Source organism: Achroia grisella, unplaced genomic scaffold (assembly GCF_030625045.1).
Source record: "Achroia grisella isolate CSIRO2021 unplaced genomic scaffold, CSIRO_AGI_Agris_v1 utg900, whole genome shotgun sequence".
In the NCBI taxonomy this organism is placed as follows: Eukaryota; Metazoa; Arthropoda; class Insecta; order Lepidoptera; family Pyralidae; genus Achroia; species Achroia grisella.
Window position 1 is genome coordinate 5,748,937 of NW_026713059.1, and position 22,448 is coordinate 5,771,384.

At 30.5% G+C, this 22,448-nt stretch overlaps 2 protein-coding genes across 2 annotated transcripts in view; both read left to right on the top strand.

Moving 5' to 3' along the window:
* Positions 1-1,189: 1,189 nt before the first annotated feature.
* Positions 1,190-3,031, top strand: LOC131853383 (uncharacterized). The gene is made up of 6 exons (XM_059204251.1): positions 1,190-1,377; positions 1,715-1,865; positions 1,940-2,044; positions 2,196-2,343; positions 2,578-2,794; positions 2,877-3,031. The coding sequence occupies exons 1-6, from the start codon at positions 1,251-1,253 to the stop codon at positions 3,029-3,031; spliced, it is 903 nt and encodes a 300-aa protein (XP_059060234.1). The 5' UTR covers positions 1,190-1,250.
* An 11,892-nt stretch (positions 3,032-14,923) lies between these two features.
* Positions 14,924-22,448, top strand: part of LOC131853184 (semaphorin-2A-like) — a 63,846-nt gene continuing 56,321 nt past the window's right edge. Inside the window, exon 1 of the mRNA XM_059204013.1 lies at positions 14,924-15,577. Within this exon, the coding sequence (XP_059059996.1) occupies positions 15,442-15,577 (136 nt within the window). The 5' untranslated portion in view covers positions 14,924-15,441. The remainder of the gene's footprint in view (positions 15,578-22,448) is intronic.

Below are 22,448 nucleotides of genomic sequence, written 5' to 3' on the forward strand. Positions count from 1 at the left end.
ACAAAATTATAGTAACGTCCTATATGAAGAATGTGCGACTCTGTTTTCTTTTTCTATACTAACTATATTAAACAAAGTTTCTGGTTCAGATATATTAAGTAGATGGCAAAATTGCCATAATTACATATAAAAAAAATAGAAATGAATTCTTATAACTATCTAGACAAAGTCATTATTAAAACATAGTTTTTAAATATAGGCCACACGTTGTAAAGATGGATAGTGATAAGGTGACATCCTTTGAAGGCAGTTGGCGGACCGTGAACATTACTCACTCAGCCAGCATTTGATGGTTCGGTACACAAGTTCAACGGGTTTTCATGATGAACCGATGTCCTGGAAACTCGGACAAGGACGAAAATATGTTATAGGTTTTATCTAGAACTACTGTACAATACATTTTTTTAGTCATTGGAATGACAAAGACTTACTGTTCTACTAATGGTAAGTGGTAACCAGCGCCTATATACATGAACAGCATCTCCAGGTAGTCTTGTTCGCCGGTGCTACTTCTCATGCAGTGTATCCAGATAATACGTTACCCAACTGTAGTTAATAGAGGACTGGAAACAATAAGTATTTATGATATTTTATGTTGTAAGAGTAGTAGAGTAGATTGCTACGACGCTCTCACATATTTTTGTTTCCACGTTAAAATGTCTGTAACTTTTATATAAATAATAATAACATCAACTTAATAGTTGTCCTTAGTTTGAGGTATTCATTATATTTATAAAGTTAAAGTTTCTACACTGTATAAGCAAACCAACAACTGATTCTAAAATACTTTAAGGTATATATGTAAGGTATCGACGAAATATGGTAATGGTAAAATATTCTTAGACTGTGAAGGCAGTTTGCATAACAAAGAGAAGAGGACATAAACTGTCTATTAAATTAAAAATGCATAGTCTACCACAAAGTAGAGTACTTTGTGGTAGAATGTAACTTTAATAGATCAAATCAAATTAATTATAATATTTAAATACATTATTAATACTAATAATTATCTACCTATTGCTATTGATTTTATAGTAGATAGGTTATACACACATGTCCGACGAATTTTATGTCAAGTAACAGCAATGACCTTGCACTAATTTGAGATTGCAAAGACGTACATTATGAATGGTGCTCACTCAATCATTCGATTAATATCATTGTTGACTGGCAGCGTTCATAGCGTCAACATACAGAAGCAACTATATCTCTATATATCTTCAATTGAATCAGTTTGTTAGGAGCATAACATGTTTGTAGCTCAGTTTTCAATAGAGAAAGAATTCGAAAAAATACCACGTCTAAAGTCGGAAGATGTTGAAACAATACGAAATTGGCTGAATACACAGCCACATCTTCCATACCACCACATTACTGGTAAGCATATATATATGTATATTATAATTCAATTTAAGGGTGATCAATACTTTCAATAAAATTAATATACTTAGTGTATAAGGTGGAATTCTAATTTCTCTTAATTCTAGTTTTGAGAGAGACAATGTTTCACTAAATGTAACTTCTTGTTGTAAACTTATGTAAGTAGGTGCTTGCAATTAGTGCATGGGACTTGACCGCATACCGTTTTAATTAATAAAGTGCGTTGCTATCATTAAGATTAATTTAACAGTCATCTAATATGAGTTGGAACGGTTGTAACTTTAAACGGTAACCGTACAATTATTATTAATATTTTCTTGTCTTGTTCATTCAGATCTTGAGATAGTTTTGGCTTACTATTGTTGCGAATATAACATGGAGTTGACAAAACAGGTGATCGACCTCAACTATACTCTTAGAACAATGTTCTCTTTCTATTCAAACAGAGAAATAAACAATTCGTTGGAACTTGCTCTTCATACGTGGTAAGTAGGTAGGTAGTACAATAAATCTCTATATTTACTAATAACAAAATACTTGAAATATGTTTTTGTTTTAGGTTAATAACACCACTAAAGACAATGACAGCTCAAGGATACCGAGCTATTTATTGTCAATTGTTAGACGATGATCCCAAAAAATCGATTTATATTGACGTAGTAAGGTAGTTGTATAAAAATGATATTAATTATAAATTAAGATTGGCAAACGCACCTTACACTCCTGGCATGGCGTTACGAAAATAAGTACATACCTAATAAGCGTACAAATAACACAAATATAAAAAAAATATTTCATGATTATCTGCTTTTTAGGGCTTTTGTAATGATACTTGATCTTTGGCAGTACGAAGAAGGAACTGTACCCGGAATAATCATAATTGTAAACATGGATAAAGTGACACTTAATCATATAACTCGCATTGATCTAAATGTAGCACAAGAGTTCTTCTACTTTATACAGGTAGTGTTTTAGAGTAACCAAATGTTTAAGACAAATAACATGAAAACTGAACAAATCTTAATTAAAGTGCCTTAATTTTCAGAAGGCTATGTTTATGCGCCTTAAGGAATTTCATTTTATAAATGCACCGATTTTTGTGGATAAAATGCTGGTGTTTTAGAGTAACCAAATGTTTAAGACAAATAACATGAAAACTGAACAAATCTTAATTAAAGTGCCTTAATATATTTTCAGAAGGCTATGTTTATGCGCCTTAAGGAATTTCATTTTATAAATGCACCGATTTTTGTGGATAAAATGCTGGCTATGATGAAACCTATAATGAAAAAGGAGATGCTGGACTTGTTGAAAGTTCATCAAGTGGGCTCTAATACTTTACAACAATGTATTCCTCTGGAAACGTTACCAAAAGAAGCTGGAGGCTATAATGAAAGTTGTCACGAATTAAGAGGTATCTTTATAAATACTAAAATATTTAATTTATTCATAATTATCAAATTAATTTGGTTTAACTATAAATTTATGGTTTACAGATAAAACATGGAATAAAATAAAAGCTAATAAGATGTTTTTTGAGGAAGAATCAAAGAAACGGGTAGACGAGTCGAAAAGGCCTGGTCAGCCTAAAACAATTAGTACTATTTTCCCAGGATTGGAAAAATCATTTAAGAATTTGGAAATTGATTAATATAATTTTATACTGATTTACAATAATGTGAAAATTTTTTACGCCTTTTAATTAACCATTTAGTCCCAAGTTAAGTAGAGCTTTTATGAGTACTAGGCTACTGATATATTTTTTTAATTACATACATATATAGAAAACATCTAGTCCAATAAAAAAACATAGATACGTATAAATACGAATGCGTGAACCGTGCGAGGAATCAAACCCACGACCACCGGAAGGTTCAGAAAAGAAAGATCCTGAAAGGGCTGTCAAGAAAGTATATAAAATATTAGTCTGAAGATGGTGTGACACTTTGTGTTGATTAAAATTTTTACTAGGTCTCCTGTAATAATAAACATAGTTAAGATGTTAATAGACATATTTAGGGCGGATACAGTATGTAAAATCTGGCGAAGTTTAGTGTTTTAAATATATATTATTACAGATAATAGGGAGTCGATAAAGTATTCTGATTACTCTAAAATTATTACATACAACTGTAATAGCATGTCTTTATTTTTATAAGATGAGTTCTTATTCCCTTTACCAGTGTTGTTATTAAAAATAAATAAAACAGAGCTGTTTATGACAAATAAACTACCTACTAGCTCAGTGTAAATTTACAATTTTTATTATACTTTTAAAAATGGATTAGTAAATAATGTAAATGTTAGAAGTTATCATTATCATAACAACATATTGTAGTTATATTACTAGATACGAGTTTCCTTTTTTAAGACAACAATTTTGCAAATAAACCGCGCAACTTGCATAGTAAGACTACGTCATAGTATGCAAATTACTCGGTTTATTTCAAGTATCTCTTCTGTTAAACCAATATATCTATGCATTGTTCTTTCGCCTTTCTGAGGATTCAAAGCAAATGTAAGATTGTATACATTGCTCACTCATTACTCACTCTTTCACGGTCACCATGTAAATGTTGTGAGGCTGTGGTGTAAAATAAAATATTATTTCGATGTCGTTTCGTTTCGCTGGAGTATTCCTTGTCCGGACTATCAGAGAAAACGTTGACACGACTCCTTGAAATGACCCGGATAACGTTCATTCCACTCAATCAACAGACGGAGCCGTGCTTGTACAAATTAGATAACGGTTCGAGAAAATATGAAATGTTATTGTGCGTGCAATTTTTGATTAGGCGACAAAAGACCTAGTGTCAGAAGATTAATAATATTTATCAAATAAGTAACTCTAAGGTCTCTTATGTCATTTACTTTGACCAGCATCCTTATATTTGTTTTTATAAAAGGAATGATAAAAGAATATAAAATCTTTATTATTATTATTTATATGTGTCTACAAAATTCCTCATTTTCAATCTATTTTATTATATTTCTCTTTAGAATAGAGTTATTTCTATATTTACTTATAGCAAACTTTACAGTAAACTAGCTGATATCTGTGACTTCGTGAGCTTTTTTGTTTTAACATTTTGAATATATAGATAAGATAATTTATGATCCTTTTCGTGATATTTCATTTAGTTCATTTAACCAGTTTGTCGTAAATACGTAGGTAACGGACAGATAGATATTTTTATTATTGTTACTTTTGTATTAGCCGAAGACGAAGTGCATGTAAATATTGAGAGCATTACAAACACGGACATAAGAGAATACTAAAAATATTAAATCAGGAGTAAATAATTTTAACGTAATAAAGTAGACTGCTATTGTGTTTCTATAATGCATGTAATGTAGAACACAGAAACTAATACATGTTAAAGGACACAATATTAAGGATTTACTTATTAACGTAGTAGAAAAAAGGTTAATTTGAATTAATTCATTAAAATTTAAATTACCTGATTTATGTGAAATTGATATTAAATTATTAAATACAAAAAAAATATGTGCAAATTTAGCAATATTATCAGTACCCGGGGTCAATACCTTCCTAATCATTTATGTCGAGTTTGGAGTGCGCTCTATGTTTTGGATTTGTAAAGGCTTCGATACGCTATTTAAAAATTCACGAGTCGGAACCCTACTCACAGATCGAAGGTTGGAACGCATTATCTGTTCATTTTTGTTTTTGTTAGACAAGTTTTAAATTATTTATGTAATAACATATAACTACAAATTTTACGAATATATATCTTTACTAATGGCTAGATCCGGCTTCGTCTGAATGCTTATAACTTGGTGTTTTTATATATTAACACAGCATGTAGATAACGCTCTACGTTATTAATATATTTTTCACAATTAATTCTGTTACTGTATTTTTACGGTATGTTTCTTTTTTTAATATTTTAACTAAATGTTTTTGCACCCTGCGCAAGATTTGTATAAATATGAATATACCCGCTTCTACGCAATATTGTCATCCCCAGACAACCGTGGTGATCCAACGGCGTTACATACAATAGTGTGTGCTCTCAGTTGCGATTTTATTTTCGGTGGTTTTAATGTTTTATCCGTTATAACAGACCATGTACTATGGTTTATCTTTCAAAAAGTCAAATATAAATATTTTAAATCAATCACATAATATTTGAGTTTATCCGGAACAGTAAAATAGTTCCACTTTATAATATTAGTTTACATATATATAAGAATTAGTGAACGCGCACGAAATGGAAGTAATATATTTAATTCATTGCTTAATCCACTTAACACAGAATAGATATTTGTTTTGAAAATTACCTATCTAAGCTCAAACAGAAGTGTAGATATTTAAAATATTTATGGAAGTGTAGTTGTGTTAGATGAATAAAATTTTGTGTACAACGCTATAATATGTACTATACAACATACTACATATATATAAATATGTACTATAAACGACAACAGTCAATGATCGCTAGTGACATAAAGGAAATTGGTTCTTAAAGTTCAGCCGCTAAGTTCAACGTTTTTGTGGTGATCTATCGGAAGTTAAGAATACTAACATTCTTTTATAATTGTAAACTGGTAAATATAATATGTTGATATCTTCGCAAACTTTGTATAGATTTAATTAAATTATTTTATTTATTTTATTACATTTGTGCTTCACCAATAAGATTCATGAAAATTATAAAGTCATTGTGAAGAAAGATAGATTTAATTCGACAAAGTACATTTTACGGACTCTATAATGTAACCTTATTATTTAAGTACATATTTCTTAAAATCTACAGAAAAAAATGTTTTCTGAAATCTTTTATAAAAATTCTTTTATGAACATTATAATTACCAAAAGTTGTCTTGTGTCATTAGAATTAGCAAATTAATATTTGCAATATCCGATATGAAATAAACTAAGTTACAATCTTATATAGCAGCTATAACAGTTATTTCGATTTAAAGCCTTAATAAAATATTTGGATTACGATATCATATGAAATAAATAAGGTTTTAAACATTTTATAAATTGCCACGAAAAAACTCTATTAAAAGTTCAATCTGGAGTATTTTCAAACTTGATTCAAATCCCGTTTGCAAAGGTTCCACAAAAATATTCTGTAAAGTTTATTTAATTTCCACTTTATTGAATTTAGAAAACTTTCTTTTCGTTGTAACTTTAAATCATTTCTTTATTTTTACAGTACGAATGTGGAATAATTTCCAGAATGTAAATAACATTAGTGTTTTTTTTATAACGTACGTATAAATTACTATTAGGTCCGAAACCGATTTATTTGAAAATGTTTCTTGCAACGCATTGTATTGATACAATGATGCAGTCGACAATGGCGTACCTAATGGCTGAAAATAAAATACCTAAAGCAAGCCTGCAATCGGTGCGCCATTGTCCCCTAAATACGTTACAAAAGAAATCCCGATTTAGCGAAAAGCTTGCATTCTGTTTTAGTCATAGAAATAAAAATTTCAATTGTCAAAATAATACAAATAGAGAACATATATTTTATTAATTACACATAATATAACCTATATTTATTTGTTCTGTATAGTACCGGAATATATACCGGATGGCTTTGTTTACCATGGAAAAAGAATATTCTATAATAGGTACACAAATGATTTTCAAAAAAATTTAAACTATTTTATTATGTATAACGGTATTAATATATAATATATTTGTTTGTTATTTTATATATTTGGCGAAAGGCTATTTAATTAGCTAAACAGATCCAATTTCGTTAGTTTTGTTAAAAAATAATAATATTGGACTATGATATTTTTCGATAATTAACTGAAAAAAAATGATGCTTTACCATGTACAGTTATTTAAAATTTTATATGGTAAGCGTGTATAGCGCTGGCAGGTAGATACATTGGCTACACTACACAGAACTCGGAAGGCGAAACATTATACTGTATGTGTTTTAAAAAAAAAATCATATTATTCGCTTAGTATTTATTGTATTTGTAATTTCATTAAGCAATATATAGTACTTATACTATTTATAGGGTCACTAAAGTCATCTGGTATACCTATTTGTAGTTGTAGAGAACTGACCACTAAAATGGGTAGATATCCGAGAAACAGTGGCCGAGGTTAGCCTTATTACTAAACTAAATTATAAATTGAAATATTTCAATCAGAATGATACTTGATGTAATTTACATTTCTTTGTCAAGTTTAAATTATCCGTCCGTCCAAATTTGGAATACTTGAGTATATTGTCAGGCTCTTCTAGAGTATGATAAAATTATCAGTCTATTTTATTTGTTACAAACACAGATATGTTCCATAAATTAGTTTTGGGGCAAAAGAGGCATAGGTATTTTTTAAGCTTGAATTTATATAAGTAATTCCTTTATTATTAGTAGATAATTATTAGAATCTAAAGTTGTCACAGATGTAGCTTGATTAAGGTGCACTTATAGTTTTATTAATTTTGCGTCTAATTCTTAGATTGATTAGTATATATTGAACAACATATAAATATAAATGGATATCTTTAATATTTAAGCTACTTCCATTTATTTACTAACATTTTTATTTATATTATATGATTTTTATGATATGTTAAATAATCAACTTTATGACACAGTATATCAGGTAGGGTTGTTACTTCCTCAACCCCTTCATGATTCAATTATAATGAGCGTGCGGTCACTTAGTTACAGTTAGTTTATTAATGAAAGGACCACGGTTCCATCTTCTTGCATAAACGATGTACTTTCATACGTATGTATCATGTAGGTCATCTCGGGTCAGTGTCGGTTACATTACCTTATATAAACTTAAATAATAACAAAGAACTAAGGGTAGCAATCTTAAAAATTTAAACTAAAATAATAACTCTCACTTCGGGCTATAAATTAATATTGAGTTGATACATAGAGTAAAATATATAATTTCCCATGCTTTAACACCAAAATAAGACATTTTTTCTTATAGAAAATAGTGATGCGGATTCACTCCAAAATATACCTATTTGTGAAATAAAATAAATTACAAAAACTTTTTTTTTAAATGTGGTATAAAGAATTAAGTGAAAAACACATAAATTTTCTATTATCTATGTTAACGTTCAGTGGTTATTTTATAATCACAATCCCAATACACACATAGAGTATTATTGTCCAAATCGAGTAAAAACAGGGTATTAACAGGATACTAAGGCAAAAAATACCGATTAGGACTTTTTAATTGATAAATTCAAGTAATTTTTTATTTAATAAATCAGTCCATCTAGTTTTTCTTTCTTTCTCTACTTTACAAAGAAGCGAATTTTGTATTGTGTATTTAGTTATATAGGATACTTTTTCATATCAGTATTATACTTGCTCTGATATAAGCTAAAGTGTTATATAATATCAAGAAATTGTACCAGAACTTTTAAGTGTTAGAAATACTGATATTATTGTTTGATATTCAAGAATCTTATTTGATAAGTGTTTTTGAATAAAACAGTAGTAAATAAAACAAAATGTTTTATTACTAAAAATCGGCTGCAGAATAAAGTGCATGTGCTGTTACATAGTAAATAATTCCGGCACGAGCTCCGCCATCCACACTTGCAATAAAACGAACAATGCAATTTACCTAGTGCTGCATTCATGCGATGGTTTTCTGTAAAAGTTGGTTCTTCGGTGGTGTGCGACAGTAAACGGTGTATGGCGTCCTATAGATTGCCGACAGTTCTTAATTATGAAAACAGAATCTATATATAACAAAAGAAACCCTATTTTTCTTGATCACGGCATAACTTGGGAACAACTTATTCCATTGTATTCAAATTTTTTTTATTGTTCTCGTAATACTTTGTAGACAGTTCTTAAAGTATGTGCAAAAAATTGAACAATTATTTTAAAATTTCAGAAAACTTAACGACTATGTTAATTTCTTGCTTTTGACAGTAAGACAAGAAATTCACAAAGTCAGTACAATGTCTATCTCCGGGCAGCTCATATATGCAATATATACTATAAAAGTATATATAGTACATATTTAAAAAAATACCTTTATGTATTAAGTATGCAAGCATGTGCGAAGCATGCGTGTAAACTGCAGCAATAAAAATTACAAATAGAAACATACACCATTTTATTACATATACATATTCATTTCCTATTGTATATTATAACTTAGCATTTCTTATGTTACAGAAGTTATATAACAGAACCCAATGTCGGATAATACACGACACAATTCTTTATAAAATGCTGTATTGCATAACCTCCGATTTGTGGGAATAGCATATAAAAATTTAAAAGGCTACACGCGCATGCAATGACCAGGCCTCGGTTGCATCGCTTGGAGTTGCATAAAACATGCAAATTGGATCACTTCGTTGATGTGTCTAAGTGCAGTCGCCTTTCATTTTTGTATGTAAGTATAATGAAGCTTATCACTCATGAAAATATGCATTGGTAAAGGGCACTTTGCACGACAATATCACATATAATTACAATTATTTTTACTAATATCTATAAGGAATTTCATTCACTCTATTTTTTATTTATAATTATAAGTGTATCTTTATCTAAGCAAATTTAGAGTATTTTTTAATAAACATTATTCTATATTGTTTTCTTATTTTTAAACATTTTATACATTTGATTGCAACAGTTTGTCCTAATTATATTGACGGTGAATATAGTATAAGAATTCAATTATTAAAGAAGGTAAATAACAGCATATTGTCCACAGTGATTGTTTAGTGAACGCGAGTGAATAGCACGCCGCAAGTTGGAATAATGAGCTTTCATTAATTAATGAGATGCCGTTTTGTTTTGTATTTTTGCATTCTAATAGTATTTTACAGTTTGTCAAGGTAACAATATATTGGCAACATCGCTAATCCAAATCGCACATCATTGATTTATTAAAGTATTCTTATAGTGATAGCACAGATAATATAATATTACACAGTTTGTGTTAATTCCTTGGAGTGAGATTAATAATTTATATTTAAGTAATCGTGTTAAGATATTAGTTTAATGCAATATTGTCTATTTAATGTTCATTTTGGCTTACACTAATACTTTGAAATGGCTTATAGTTTGGATCGATTTTGATAGACATACATGTCTAGTTCATCGTTAAATGTATACATCGCTCCGATGATATAACTCGAGCAGGTAAGTGGAACAAAATAAAAAATTAACCTGCGCTCGTATTTCTTTTTTGGTAAATAGCGAAAGAGTCAAAATTAAAACTTTTCCTGTATTCTGAGAAAAATTAAGAGGTGACCTCTTTACGTCGCCGTGGAACTAACCGTAGATAAAGTTAGTCCTGTCGAAGGTGGCGGGTAGAGATTAACCGTTGCGAGGTCTCACGTCGACTTCATCAATTATCCCTCTCTCCCCGCCGGCGGCTGCTTCAGCCAACGTTTGAAGACACGCCTTCCCACATATGCTCAGATGCGAAACTATTTGCACTTTACCAATGATTGATCCCAACACAATACTTCGACTATATTCTAATATTTAATTGAGTATAGTAAAATAATATTTGTACAGTAAATTTGTATTATTATAGTAACCAATTAATATAAAGACGTGAAAAATATGCCTTGACGACGACGAAATATGTTGAAAAATTAATAGTATTGAATAATAAAACATTAACAAATAATAAAATATTTATTTGTTAATTGAATAAAAATATAAATATTAACAAATAGACTATTATTATTTGATACATCTTTTTTAACTCCAAAAGCCTACTTACCTACTAAACTTCAAGTACTATTGTTATATTTAAGCTGTTATTAACCCAAATAGTTTGTATGGCGTTTGTTTATTGTATATACGAATTACTGTCCCGAATGCAATATGTGATCAGGAATGGACACCGACTATTGTTCGTTGCATTGTTTATCTTTGCACAATTATGAAGGGATTGGTGCTCCATCGCTTAAAATAAATTGAATGTATTAACCGCCAGCTGTTTTATACTCACTTTATATTGCACGTTTTACGATACGGACGTGCGTGTTTTTCCAGTTTATGCGAGAATTCTTTAGTCTTGCTCTCGAAGGTTTATCCTTTCTGAATACCTGGATAAATATTTTAACAATGTAAGAATAAAGTATTTGATACTTATGCGAATTTAGATTTGATTTTAAAAATCCATACTTATCAAAATATTATTATAATAGAGCACGTCTTTATATATCTAAAAATAATATAAGTCAACAATTTATACCACAATAATTACATATATGAAACTTGTTACATGGCAATCACTCTCTATTTAACATCACTGCTTGACTATGGATGGCGTCAACATAATTTTAATTGCAAATACACATAAATTATAACTGTATTAAAAGTGTATTCAATTTTAATGAATTGTTCTCATTTCAATTGGGGCCCTTTATATGATTCCAAAAATATTACTTAAATATTGTAATTCCAGTGGCCAAATACTGGATTCGGTGGAGGCGGATTCAAGTGCCACAACCTTTCATCTCTAATGGATACCGAAGACCTTCGCCATTTTTACTCGAAAAATCTTTTGGAAAATGAATGAATCCATACCGTATGTAAATCGGACGACGTCGAAAGTTTTTATTGAAAAACTTGAAGAACTGATGAAAATGGGGCTGCGACGTTAAGATCTCTCCGTTCATCTTATGAATGTGATACTGAGTTCAAACCGTTCTAACTTTTGAATAAACTCGCTGTTATATTTATGGAATAAAATCGTTTTATTTTATAATTTAATATGATTTATTCGCGTATTTAAGTAAAGTAAGATATCAATTAACAGTGTCAAGAGACTCCATTAAAATTGTAACATAAATAGATATCTCAAATCCAGTTAATAATTTGTCGTATTTATACCCGAAGGGCATACTCATAATTAAGTTATTTAAGATTAATTAGAGACAAGTCGGGTGGCACACAGTACTCATGCGGGGGTCGGAGGGCAAAGGAACGTGGTGCGGAGTGCTTGAGTAATTGATAAAGCTAACCCTTCTGTCCTTAATCACGGTTAGCTTAAAGAGGAGTATAATAGTTAGATATTTATTAAGTTGTCTGGGAAGTTGTGCTCTAACTTTTTATTATTCGGCAGAGAAGTCGGGGCACAGGTGCATACCGCAGTTACTAATAACGGCAGGTATGAATTCTTTGTAATCGACTGACGGATAAAAGACGACTGTAAGCAACTGAAATGAGAATGTTGGGATAGATTTGTGGTGTGACAAGAATGGACAAGATAAAGAATGAATATATTAGAGGAAGTATGAAAGTGGTGTCAGTGACGGAGAAGTTGAAAAGTGGGTAATTGTCTGTTATAAAATGAGTAAACAATGCGTGGGAATGAAGAGAATATTTTAAAGAAAGTAATATGAATGTGGATGGTTATAAAAGCAGAGGACGATCAAAAACGAGATAGATGGACTGTGTGAAAGTGGATATGGCAAGAAAGGAAGTAAATAATAAGATAACTGCGAACTGGATGAGAAATACCACAAATTAATGGAATAAGGAAGAAGCAGATGATGATTAACTCTTGATATTTAATGTTATATTCCTTGATATATTTAAAAGAAATATATTGTAACTATGTAGTAAGTCGGTATAATACAGTCTTCCTTAAACTTCCTAGACAACATTTTTATTTAATATATAATAAAATGTTATACATTTTAGTTTATGACTCATTTGTTCCATAACGCCTGCAAACTCGCACGATGATTTTGTATAGACAATAACGTTCTGATTGAAGCCAGTCATAGGCAGTGTTTTGAACTTTCTATTTTTGATTAGATCAGAAAATAATCGGAAGCCTCAATTTACAGTACATTTGATATTAAAAATAGATTATAACATACAAATTAACACAAGTTTCTTTACTTTAAAGGCTTTGATGCTTTAAAACTTGACTTACGTACACATAAGTGCCTGTAATTCCAAGAATCCCTTATGTTATGTAGAATTATCCGGAAATCAACATCATATGTAAGGAATGTCAGACGAAGTAGAAGGAGACAATACATAGATGTTGTTTTGATCTGGGTTCAATCTAAAATTCAGCTTGACATAATATTGAGATAAGTATGTGACAGATTTTTTACAGTAATATGAGTTTGATGTAAATATGTAATTCGTACAATAGAATTATTAACTTTGTAAATAAGAATAGAAGTAGTTTAAGAAAATATATAATACTCACTAATTTTATTCCTAATCTATACATATAATAATAAATATCATTTTTAAAAAATTTTTGTCTGTCTGTCTGTTCCGGCTAATCTCTGAAATGGCTGGACCGATTATGATGGGTCCTTTTTGGCAGATAGCTGATGTAATAAGGAGTAACTTAGGCTACTTTTATTTTAGAAAAATAAAGTTAATTTCCACGCGGACTAAGTCGCGGGAACAGGCAGTGTTCTATAAAACTTACTAATAGCACAGATAACATAATATTACATACTATTAGAAATCTTCTTAAAAATAGTTTAGTTTAAGAGTACTTCAGCTTATTATATAAATACTTTCATTTCTGTTATTATTACTAGTGTTAAAAATAATAAGATTACCTACATGTTCCTTTGTTTAACAGTTCTATGTAAAAAATTAGTAGGTAGGCAAAAAAATAAAATATTTATGTTTACATGAAAAATAAAAATATTATCATTGAAACAGACTATGGTGTTATTTGTATAAAATCATTTCAATTCGTCTTAGTCGCCTAAAATTAGGAAAATTAATATTCAGCTCTATCCTACCATCTCCACTGAAATATATATTATTTGTTTTTAATTAATTTCATTCCATTTTTAGCTATTTGACTATATTCCAAAGAATTCTAGAATATTCTTAGAAGACTCAGAGGTGAAGTAGGTTAAATGACTAAGGTATAGATACCTACTAAAGACATAGAGCTAAATTATTGTATTTTAATCAAAATGCGCATAGTATTTCGTAACTCTAATACAATCAATTGTTTCTCCATCTTGAGTTGTATAAATTAACATCTAGCGAGATATTAATAGAAATGTTACAAATTAGTTGGTCTTGTTTCGTCAATGACGTTGTGATGACTTGTTTAGAATTCTCTCGGTAATTTACGACGCACACTACTACAGTGACTCATTTCTACCTACTATGCTATTTATTGACAAATATATACATAAAAAATAAATTGCTGACTTCCTTTCGCGTGCTTACAAACATAAAAGTTCCTCATGCGTATCCTAACGAAAACATAAATTAGTTAAATTTATTATACTTTATAGAAAGCATCCCCTTCATTACAATATGTTCGTAATGACACCGGGGTCAGTACCTACCTAGTCAGATTTCCCCGAAGTTGTTCAGATCCACAATGTTATAATAAAACTTTTTAAGTTACAACTTTTCTTTAAACGAGCGGAGCGAGCGAGCTTTTTCATTCGCTCAGAGCTTTATACGAACAATTTTGTACATTTTCCATCCTTATCTAACGTTGAGGGGTTTAAAGTCAAGGGGCAGAGACAAGCGAATTTTGTACAAGTGACAGGCGGTGTGTAGAGTAGCGGGTGTGCCGATTCGAGGCAGGCGAGTCTGTCTCGCGGTGCCGACTGCCGAGCCCGAGGTGTAGCGAACGAGCGCCAGTCGGTTAGTATCCACCAGTCTTCGTCACGGCGATGCCGGTGGCGCACGTGGCGCCGCTCTCAAACAATAATACGTTGTGACGATCGCGCCGATACTTCTTTCCAAACTAATAAATCAGCCGAGTCGTACGAAGTAACCCCGCCAACAGATTATAACTCGATATGAGATAACAAGCTTGCGGCACGACTCCGGTGATTAATCACTAAGTCCGTTCAACTCAAATGATTGGAACGGAAGCGTAATCTTACAGTTTCCATTTAGGATCGCGCAATGTAAACAGATTAACATTGTTGAAGTTTTCTGAAATCGTTTGTTGACTAAAGGTTACAATACATCTGGGTGCATTGTATGGACCATTGTTCGGCGATAATGCCTTTCGAGTCCAAGGGTACTGTGCAGTCAATATACTAGTGTATAGTGGATGTGAACGGACTAGCAGGAGTGGTGGGCACCATGGGAGCTGCTGGGCAGTGGACGGCCGGGCTGCTGTGGGTTGTGCTAGCATCTGTGCTGGCGGACTCCTGGACCGCTTACCAGGAGCAACCGTGCTGTCGTCCGGTGACACATCATCGTGTCAGGCATCACAGAGGTGAGTCATGTCATGTAACTGTAAGGTGTACATTTGATTTAATAACTGCGTGTCATGATAACAAACAGTATTTTTTTTTAAATAGTAAAGTATAAATATGTGAAAACAAAAAGCCGATACCTACTTATTGCTAGAAATCAATCACGCAGACATAAAAATTTTTAGACACTTCACAACAAAAAGTTAAAAGATATGCTAAACAAAATATATAAATACACTCACAGTGAATTTAATTTAAACTATTAATTGTGTATAACTGCATAAAAACAAGCAGTGCAAATCCCATTATCACATACTTACGTAAGTAATTAAATAATGGGAAACGGTTTGGCCGATAATAATGATGATTCATTATAGGTACATACGTGGATATCACTTACCAGATTATTATCGGTTAAACTAACTGATACAGGTATAAATGGGTATACTAATAAATAAGATTAAAAGAAATAACATATTGCGAATACACAAATAATGACATCTACCTTTAAGGTTAGTAAAGTAAAGCGAGTTACAAATTAAAAATGTTAATTCAATTGCATAATATAATACATAGATTAAACTAAAAGCATAGAGAGAGATACGTAGTATCTGCTAAGAACTAACTGATAGGCAGTTTTATTTTAATTTAGTGGCTAAGAGATACTACTTAAAATCTTTATTAATTTATAAGAAGTTTTTTGGCATAGCTATTACCAAAATTAGATAGGTAGATCGTGTATGAAAGTTAAGACTCATGTAATGTATGATAAAGTCAATGTAACACGCGAACTAGTGTTTATATTCCCCGTCGATTTACCAACCGGAACAATCAAACGGAGCCTACGCACGAAATATGTATGCATGATGACAGCTTTATATGGGATCATACCTTGTCGTAATAGTACATACGCCACAATATCTACTTTATCTATATTAAAATGGGGTCGCGTTTTTAATGAATTTCTTTTTAATGACATTTCACCTTAGTTAACAGAAATGGCTACCCCGGGTACTGTAGGTCTACCACGAAGTGTTCCGAAATTTCGGATCGATATTTCGTGTGATTCGTACCATGAAAAACGTTCATTCCGAAATCGTGCCCGAAAACGGAGAATATCGTTTCGATCGTCCCAAATCGTACCATGAAGTATCCGTTCGTACGTTATTATGACGTTTTGACAGCACGTTTATCGTGATTTAAAGCGCGAAGTAGACGAAACCTTTTTACTTTCGTAAGTATGGATTTTACGTATATAAGTGCTGTAATATATAAAAAAGTGATTAATTAATCATTCTGTTAATGTGTTACAGTGAATAATGTGATAAAAGTTAAACTAATTAGTGTTTTTAAATATTATTGTGTTCAATATAACCTACAACTTAGCATTACTTTATTTTGATTTAGTTTCATTATGCCAAGATTTGCTGGAATTTTAGAAGCCCTCAATGAAGAAGAAATTGAAAGACGCAGGTTTAAAAGAAAAATGCGTACTAGGTACCTCCAAAGATCCATTCCCGACTTCGAGTTTGTATCTAAATACAGACTCAAAATCGAGAATCTTTGTCAGTATGTGGTACGATTATTACCCCTGCCTAAAAATAGTTGAGCAAAAATAACCAAAGTAAGATCTTATGTACATTTTGTAGATGAAAAAATTTAGTATTTACCTATTAAATTATATCTATTTTTTTTTTCAGATTCTCACTGCATTAAATTTTTATGCCAGTGGTAGCTACCAGGGTGCAGTCGGACAAAATTTAGACACCACTATATCAGCAGTCTGTTCAAACTGCATCAGGGATGTAACAGATGCCCTAAATACACCCTATATACTAAGGAAATATATAGATTTCCTCAGTCCAGGGAAGACAGGAACATATTGAAGAGAAAGTAAGTTTATGTATATTAAATATGATTGATTTAACTTTATAGAATTTTATGCTCTTTGTCGATTTATAATACATATACTATTAATTTAGTTCAGTCAACTATTTGTAGCTGTAAATTTATAAATGATATTGTTGTTAATTTCAGCATAAGTTAATTGATGTTTAAATAATCAGTAGTTTATATTTCTTTTTCAGTTTTGCTACACAGTATGGTATCCCTGGTGTTATAGGATGTATAACCCATGTAGCTATAAGCCAACAGTCAATGAAGAGAGATTTTTCAATAGAAAACATTACTCTTTAAATGTTCAAAATATTTTCTGTAAAAATAGTGTATAAATAATTCTCAAGTTATTCATATTTGTCACTATCTGCAAATATCTTTATAATTTTGTCCTATTTTTTTTTGACAGTAATTTAAAAATATGAATATTGACTCTATGGTGGTACACAATGATGCATTCATCAAATATATCATTTGGAGAGTCTTCAAGGAGAAACAACTTATTTGTTTAAATGTAATTGTTAACTTTGTAGTTGTACTACATATAAAATTTGAACAAACAAGATATACAATGTTTTGTCATTCCTTTTCATTATTAGGATGTCATAAAAGATGATTATAATTGTATTTATATATGTTAAATATTATTAGCTGATATTATATTGAATAGTCTATAAGCTATCAAGTGCATTTATCAAATTCCAAGTCTCACAGTTAATATGTTTTCTTTTCTTTGGTATATAAAGATTAGAAGAGACATATGTTCTATTTATGGTATGTTCGAGATAGTCATTATATCAAGGCTTTAAAGAATCAAATATCCTCACCGTTCCTCACAGTACATTTATGAAATATTATGTATACAAGGAAAAACTTAGATAGTTTCAAGAAACTTAAAGACTGTACAAGTAGAAACTTATGCAATAAAAATATACTAATTTTACCTAAATGCTGTTAAAATTGATATTAAACAAATGTTATGTAAAAAAGCCTATTATAGGATAGATGAATTCATAGATGACAGCAATATAAAAGTTTATTTGAATAAATGATTTTCTATTCTATTCTATTAGAAGTTAAGGCATTACTTATTTACAAAATTAAAAACTTTTTACAATAAAATATTTTTATTTTGTAATCACATATATGTAGGTATATATATATATATAGATAAAAGTAACATCAAAATTGTATATTAAACATTTTTTAAAATAACACTAATTATAAATGATTAAACATTCATTCAGAAAAATGTTGTATAAGTATATGCAAACTAAGTAGTGTAGTTCAAGGCGCATTAAATTAATGACCATAAAAAACTGTAGTTTAGTACTTTGTGTCTTTGTTAATACTTATATAAAGCTAAGTAACATTTTTATACTCATTATTTAACAAATCTACAAACTAACAGAATTCAACAAATCAACAATGATATATCTAAAGCTAACTAACTTTTTTATACTCATTATTTAACAAATCAACAAACTAACGTAATTCAACAAATCAACAATGATATATCTAAAGCTAAGTAACTTTTTTTATACTCATTATTTAACAAATCAACAAACTAACACAAATCTACATTAATCATGTCAAATACAAAAAAAAAACAAAATTTCATCTATTCAGTCGTCTTAATTCTATTTGTAGACCATCCAATCGATCCCTTATTAATACATTTAATTCCTGGAGTGATTTTGACTCTACCACCCGTCGATCCTATGCGATTCGCCGCTCCTCCATTTCGAACAAACGCCTGCGTACACTGCGAGGTCCAATGGCGTCTGCTCGACGGCGTCGTCGCTCTGGACGTGTAGTAGCCGTTGAAGTTCTAAAAAAGTTTTTTTTAAAATAATTATTATCATTATTGTTTTAGTGTATGCATGATTGGTACTAATACCAGACTTGATGTCTAGGAATATACTAGTGATTAGGACTATAAGCCCCCATTACTAATAATCTTAATATTTACAGAAATATTTTCATATAACAATAATTTATTATGATATAAATTTTTTAATCAATAATAAGGTATAAGTAAGTGTTATTTATTAGTACTGTCTTATCTTTACTTCTTAGTTAACATTGAAAAACTGTATATATAAAAAGGTACCAACTCTGTCTCAACTCATATTTCTGCTATGAAGCAGCTGTTCTTGCATAGCTGTATTTCAGTCTGAAAGGTGGGAAAAAGCTATTTAGGTACCTTATATACAGAAATAAAAGGAATGGTAATGCATGAGGAATACTATGGAAGTCACCATGTATTTTGATGACATCCATTATGTTATATATGTCTAGAGATAACAGTTAGCACTATTTTAGTAATGGTTTTACAACATACCTCTGGAAATGCAGGAACATGTGCATCCGACTGAGGTTCTCCAAAGCCCTCTCCCATAATACCCAATATTCTGCACTGTATTGGGTTTAAAGGATCAGCAGATGATGGCCCTACCCCAGTGGCTGTGGCAGACCTTCGAGCAGCAGTAGCAGCTTTTTTAGTTAGATATTTTTTGTCAGCCCATACCTAAAATTTATAAAGTATTGGAAAATTTTATTTAATAACAAAATTATTTAACATTTTAAATGCATATCACGTACTAAAATATCAAGAAAAGTGCTTACCTTCTGCCACTGCTTTACAGTTTTAGTGCATCCACCCAATGCATTGAGTTCGGTGAGACGAACCCATAATTGGGTTGATCTTGTTCGCCCTTCTGCATTTCTACAGTGGCCACGAGCTAACTCCTGGTGCTCTGCTAGGAATGTTAGGAGTGTATGCACTTGTTCCACAGTGGGATTACTCATCTAAATGCATAAATACATTTGTTAGCGCTTGTCATAAATAGAAACTAATAAATAAAATCAAAGTTATTACATGTTCATTTTCATTGATGTTTAACGAACAAATTTAGCAATAAAAAATCATTTAAAAACACTTGTGATGATGATTCTTAAGTTTATATATAAAAAAATAAAAACAAAAATATTTGTAATACGCAGTAACGTTATTTTCAAATATAAATAGAGGTTTGACGTTTTCTTATGACATAAAATACTACTAATTTTAGAAGTTTATAATTTCAATACATTTAAATATAAACGACTGTACATTTTATTTTATCCGGAGTATACCACTTTATTTTTTTCCTAATTTAAGAGTGTATAATAAAAGACCTCTCATCTTTCATTCGTTCACGATCATAGTCTATGGTACCCGTCCGAAATATCTTATTCCGAAGAAACTTCATGGTTCCTTTAAACTAGTATTTCGGTCGTCTTTCGTTTCGTTACGCGATAATCGGCAGTAACTTTCGTGGTAGACCTACTGTTATGCCGCGTATTTTGCTATTTCCGTAGTCGACGGATATCAATTTAAATTAGATGACCGTCAGCTTGTTTGACATTCCTGTTCTATGAAAATATATTTCTGTGAGTCTCTAAATTTGCTTCTTATAAGATAATTTTATTAAAACAAAATTAGAATGAGATATCGATGTTAGCCACAGTGGTGAAAAAATGATACTGTTACTGTTATAAGAGTTAAGTTTCTAATAAAAATCAAATAAATTAGTTTAAAAAGTTAAAAATAAGGTTCCATCTACAGACGTAACATTTTAAAAATAATATTCAACTATATTTTCCTGAATCTTCCTTTTATCTAATTTTTTTTATGTTAAAGTTAACTGTTTGAAATGGTGATAATTACAACAATAGGTTTTCATAAACAAACAGTCGATGAAATGTTTTTGACTAACTTAAGCAAATATGTAAATGGATTGTAGCGAGACTACCATATTTTTTTACAATTGAAATCATGGTATGTATAACCTGGAGAAGTAATTCTATAAAGAAATAGCATCCAAAATATTTTCTGAAATGGGTCAGTACTAATTAATTTATCGTTATTGTTACTTTTTGTAATAAAAATAGACTCGACTCTATACACAATATTAATCAAATATATCGAAGTAGGTACGAAATATGTTTAAATGATTAATTTTGCATTATTAACTTACAATATATACATAGTATTTCGATGGCTGGAGTAGCTTATAATATTTATATAGAATTAAATATTTTAAATTCAACCAACGACTATTCTCTATGCTCATATAATTCTTTTGGCATAAAATATTAGGCGACAAAGGGACAATTTGCCGTCATTAGCAAGTAACAAGCATTCCTCACTGACGCGTCCACATAAAAAACGCTCAGCACCATATTAAAATACCTACTTGCTTGAGCTATTATCATCATATCGCCATTCCCAAAATATAAAAGCCTTAATATTTTCTCATGTTGTAGGTAATAATAATCCCAATAATCTTCTAGTTCTTGTTACGGTGCAAAGTTTCCTACTTTTGAATCTTACATATGATATAATCAATGATGATGTTTAATAAATACTTTCTCATAAATACAATTATCATTTATGAAAAACTTATATTAATATTTTTTTACAACGTGTAATAAGTTGCATAAAATATATTATATTTTAATTTTTAATTAATAATTTTCTGTGTCTGACGAAATAAGGTGTATAAATAAATAAATAAAATAGATTTCAGAGTTTTTGTCCATTTGCCTATGCATTCGTACACAATAGACTTAGAAAAAGCGGTACTGCTGACCTATTGTGGAAAGTTTCTCGTATATTTAGTGTTTGTTTCATTTAAAGCAATTTTCAAAAAAGTTAAAGTTAACCTATTGTTACTGCGAATATCATGTTAGAGTTATTTAATAGGAATAGATATTAGCATAACTTGTACCACGTTTATTTATAAATACTCACGGTTCGGAAGGCAGATAGTTAAAACGGTCTATAGACCCCGTGCATAAAAGGAATTCGTTAAGGGGCTTTGCAAGAAGTTTGAAGCAAAAAATGTAACGTATTATGGGCGATAGACCCCACCGGGTCAATCGGTGGGGGGGGGGGGGGGGGCAAGGCAGGGAGGGGAAGATCACTGCAAACCGGCTCCGCATGCGCTC

What these genes read in the sequence shown, in the direction of transcription:
- LOC131853383 (XM_059204251.1), top strand. Translation starts at nt 1,251, where the DNA reads ATGTTTGTAGCTCAGTTTTCAATAGAGAAAGAATTCGAAAAAATACCA. An exon ending in GAACTTGCTCTTCATACGTG is followed by an intron (nt 1,866 to 1,939) that starts GTAAGTAGGTAG and finishes TTTTTGTTTTAG; the next exon opens with GTTAATAACACCACTAAAGA. An exon ending in AGTTCTTCTACTTTATACAG is followed by an intron (nt 2,344 to 2,577) that starts GTAGTGTTTTAG and finishes ATATATTTTCAG; the next exon opens with AAGGCTATGTTTATGCGCCT.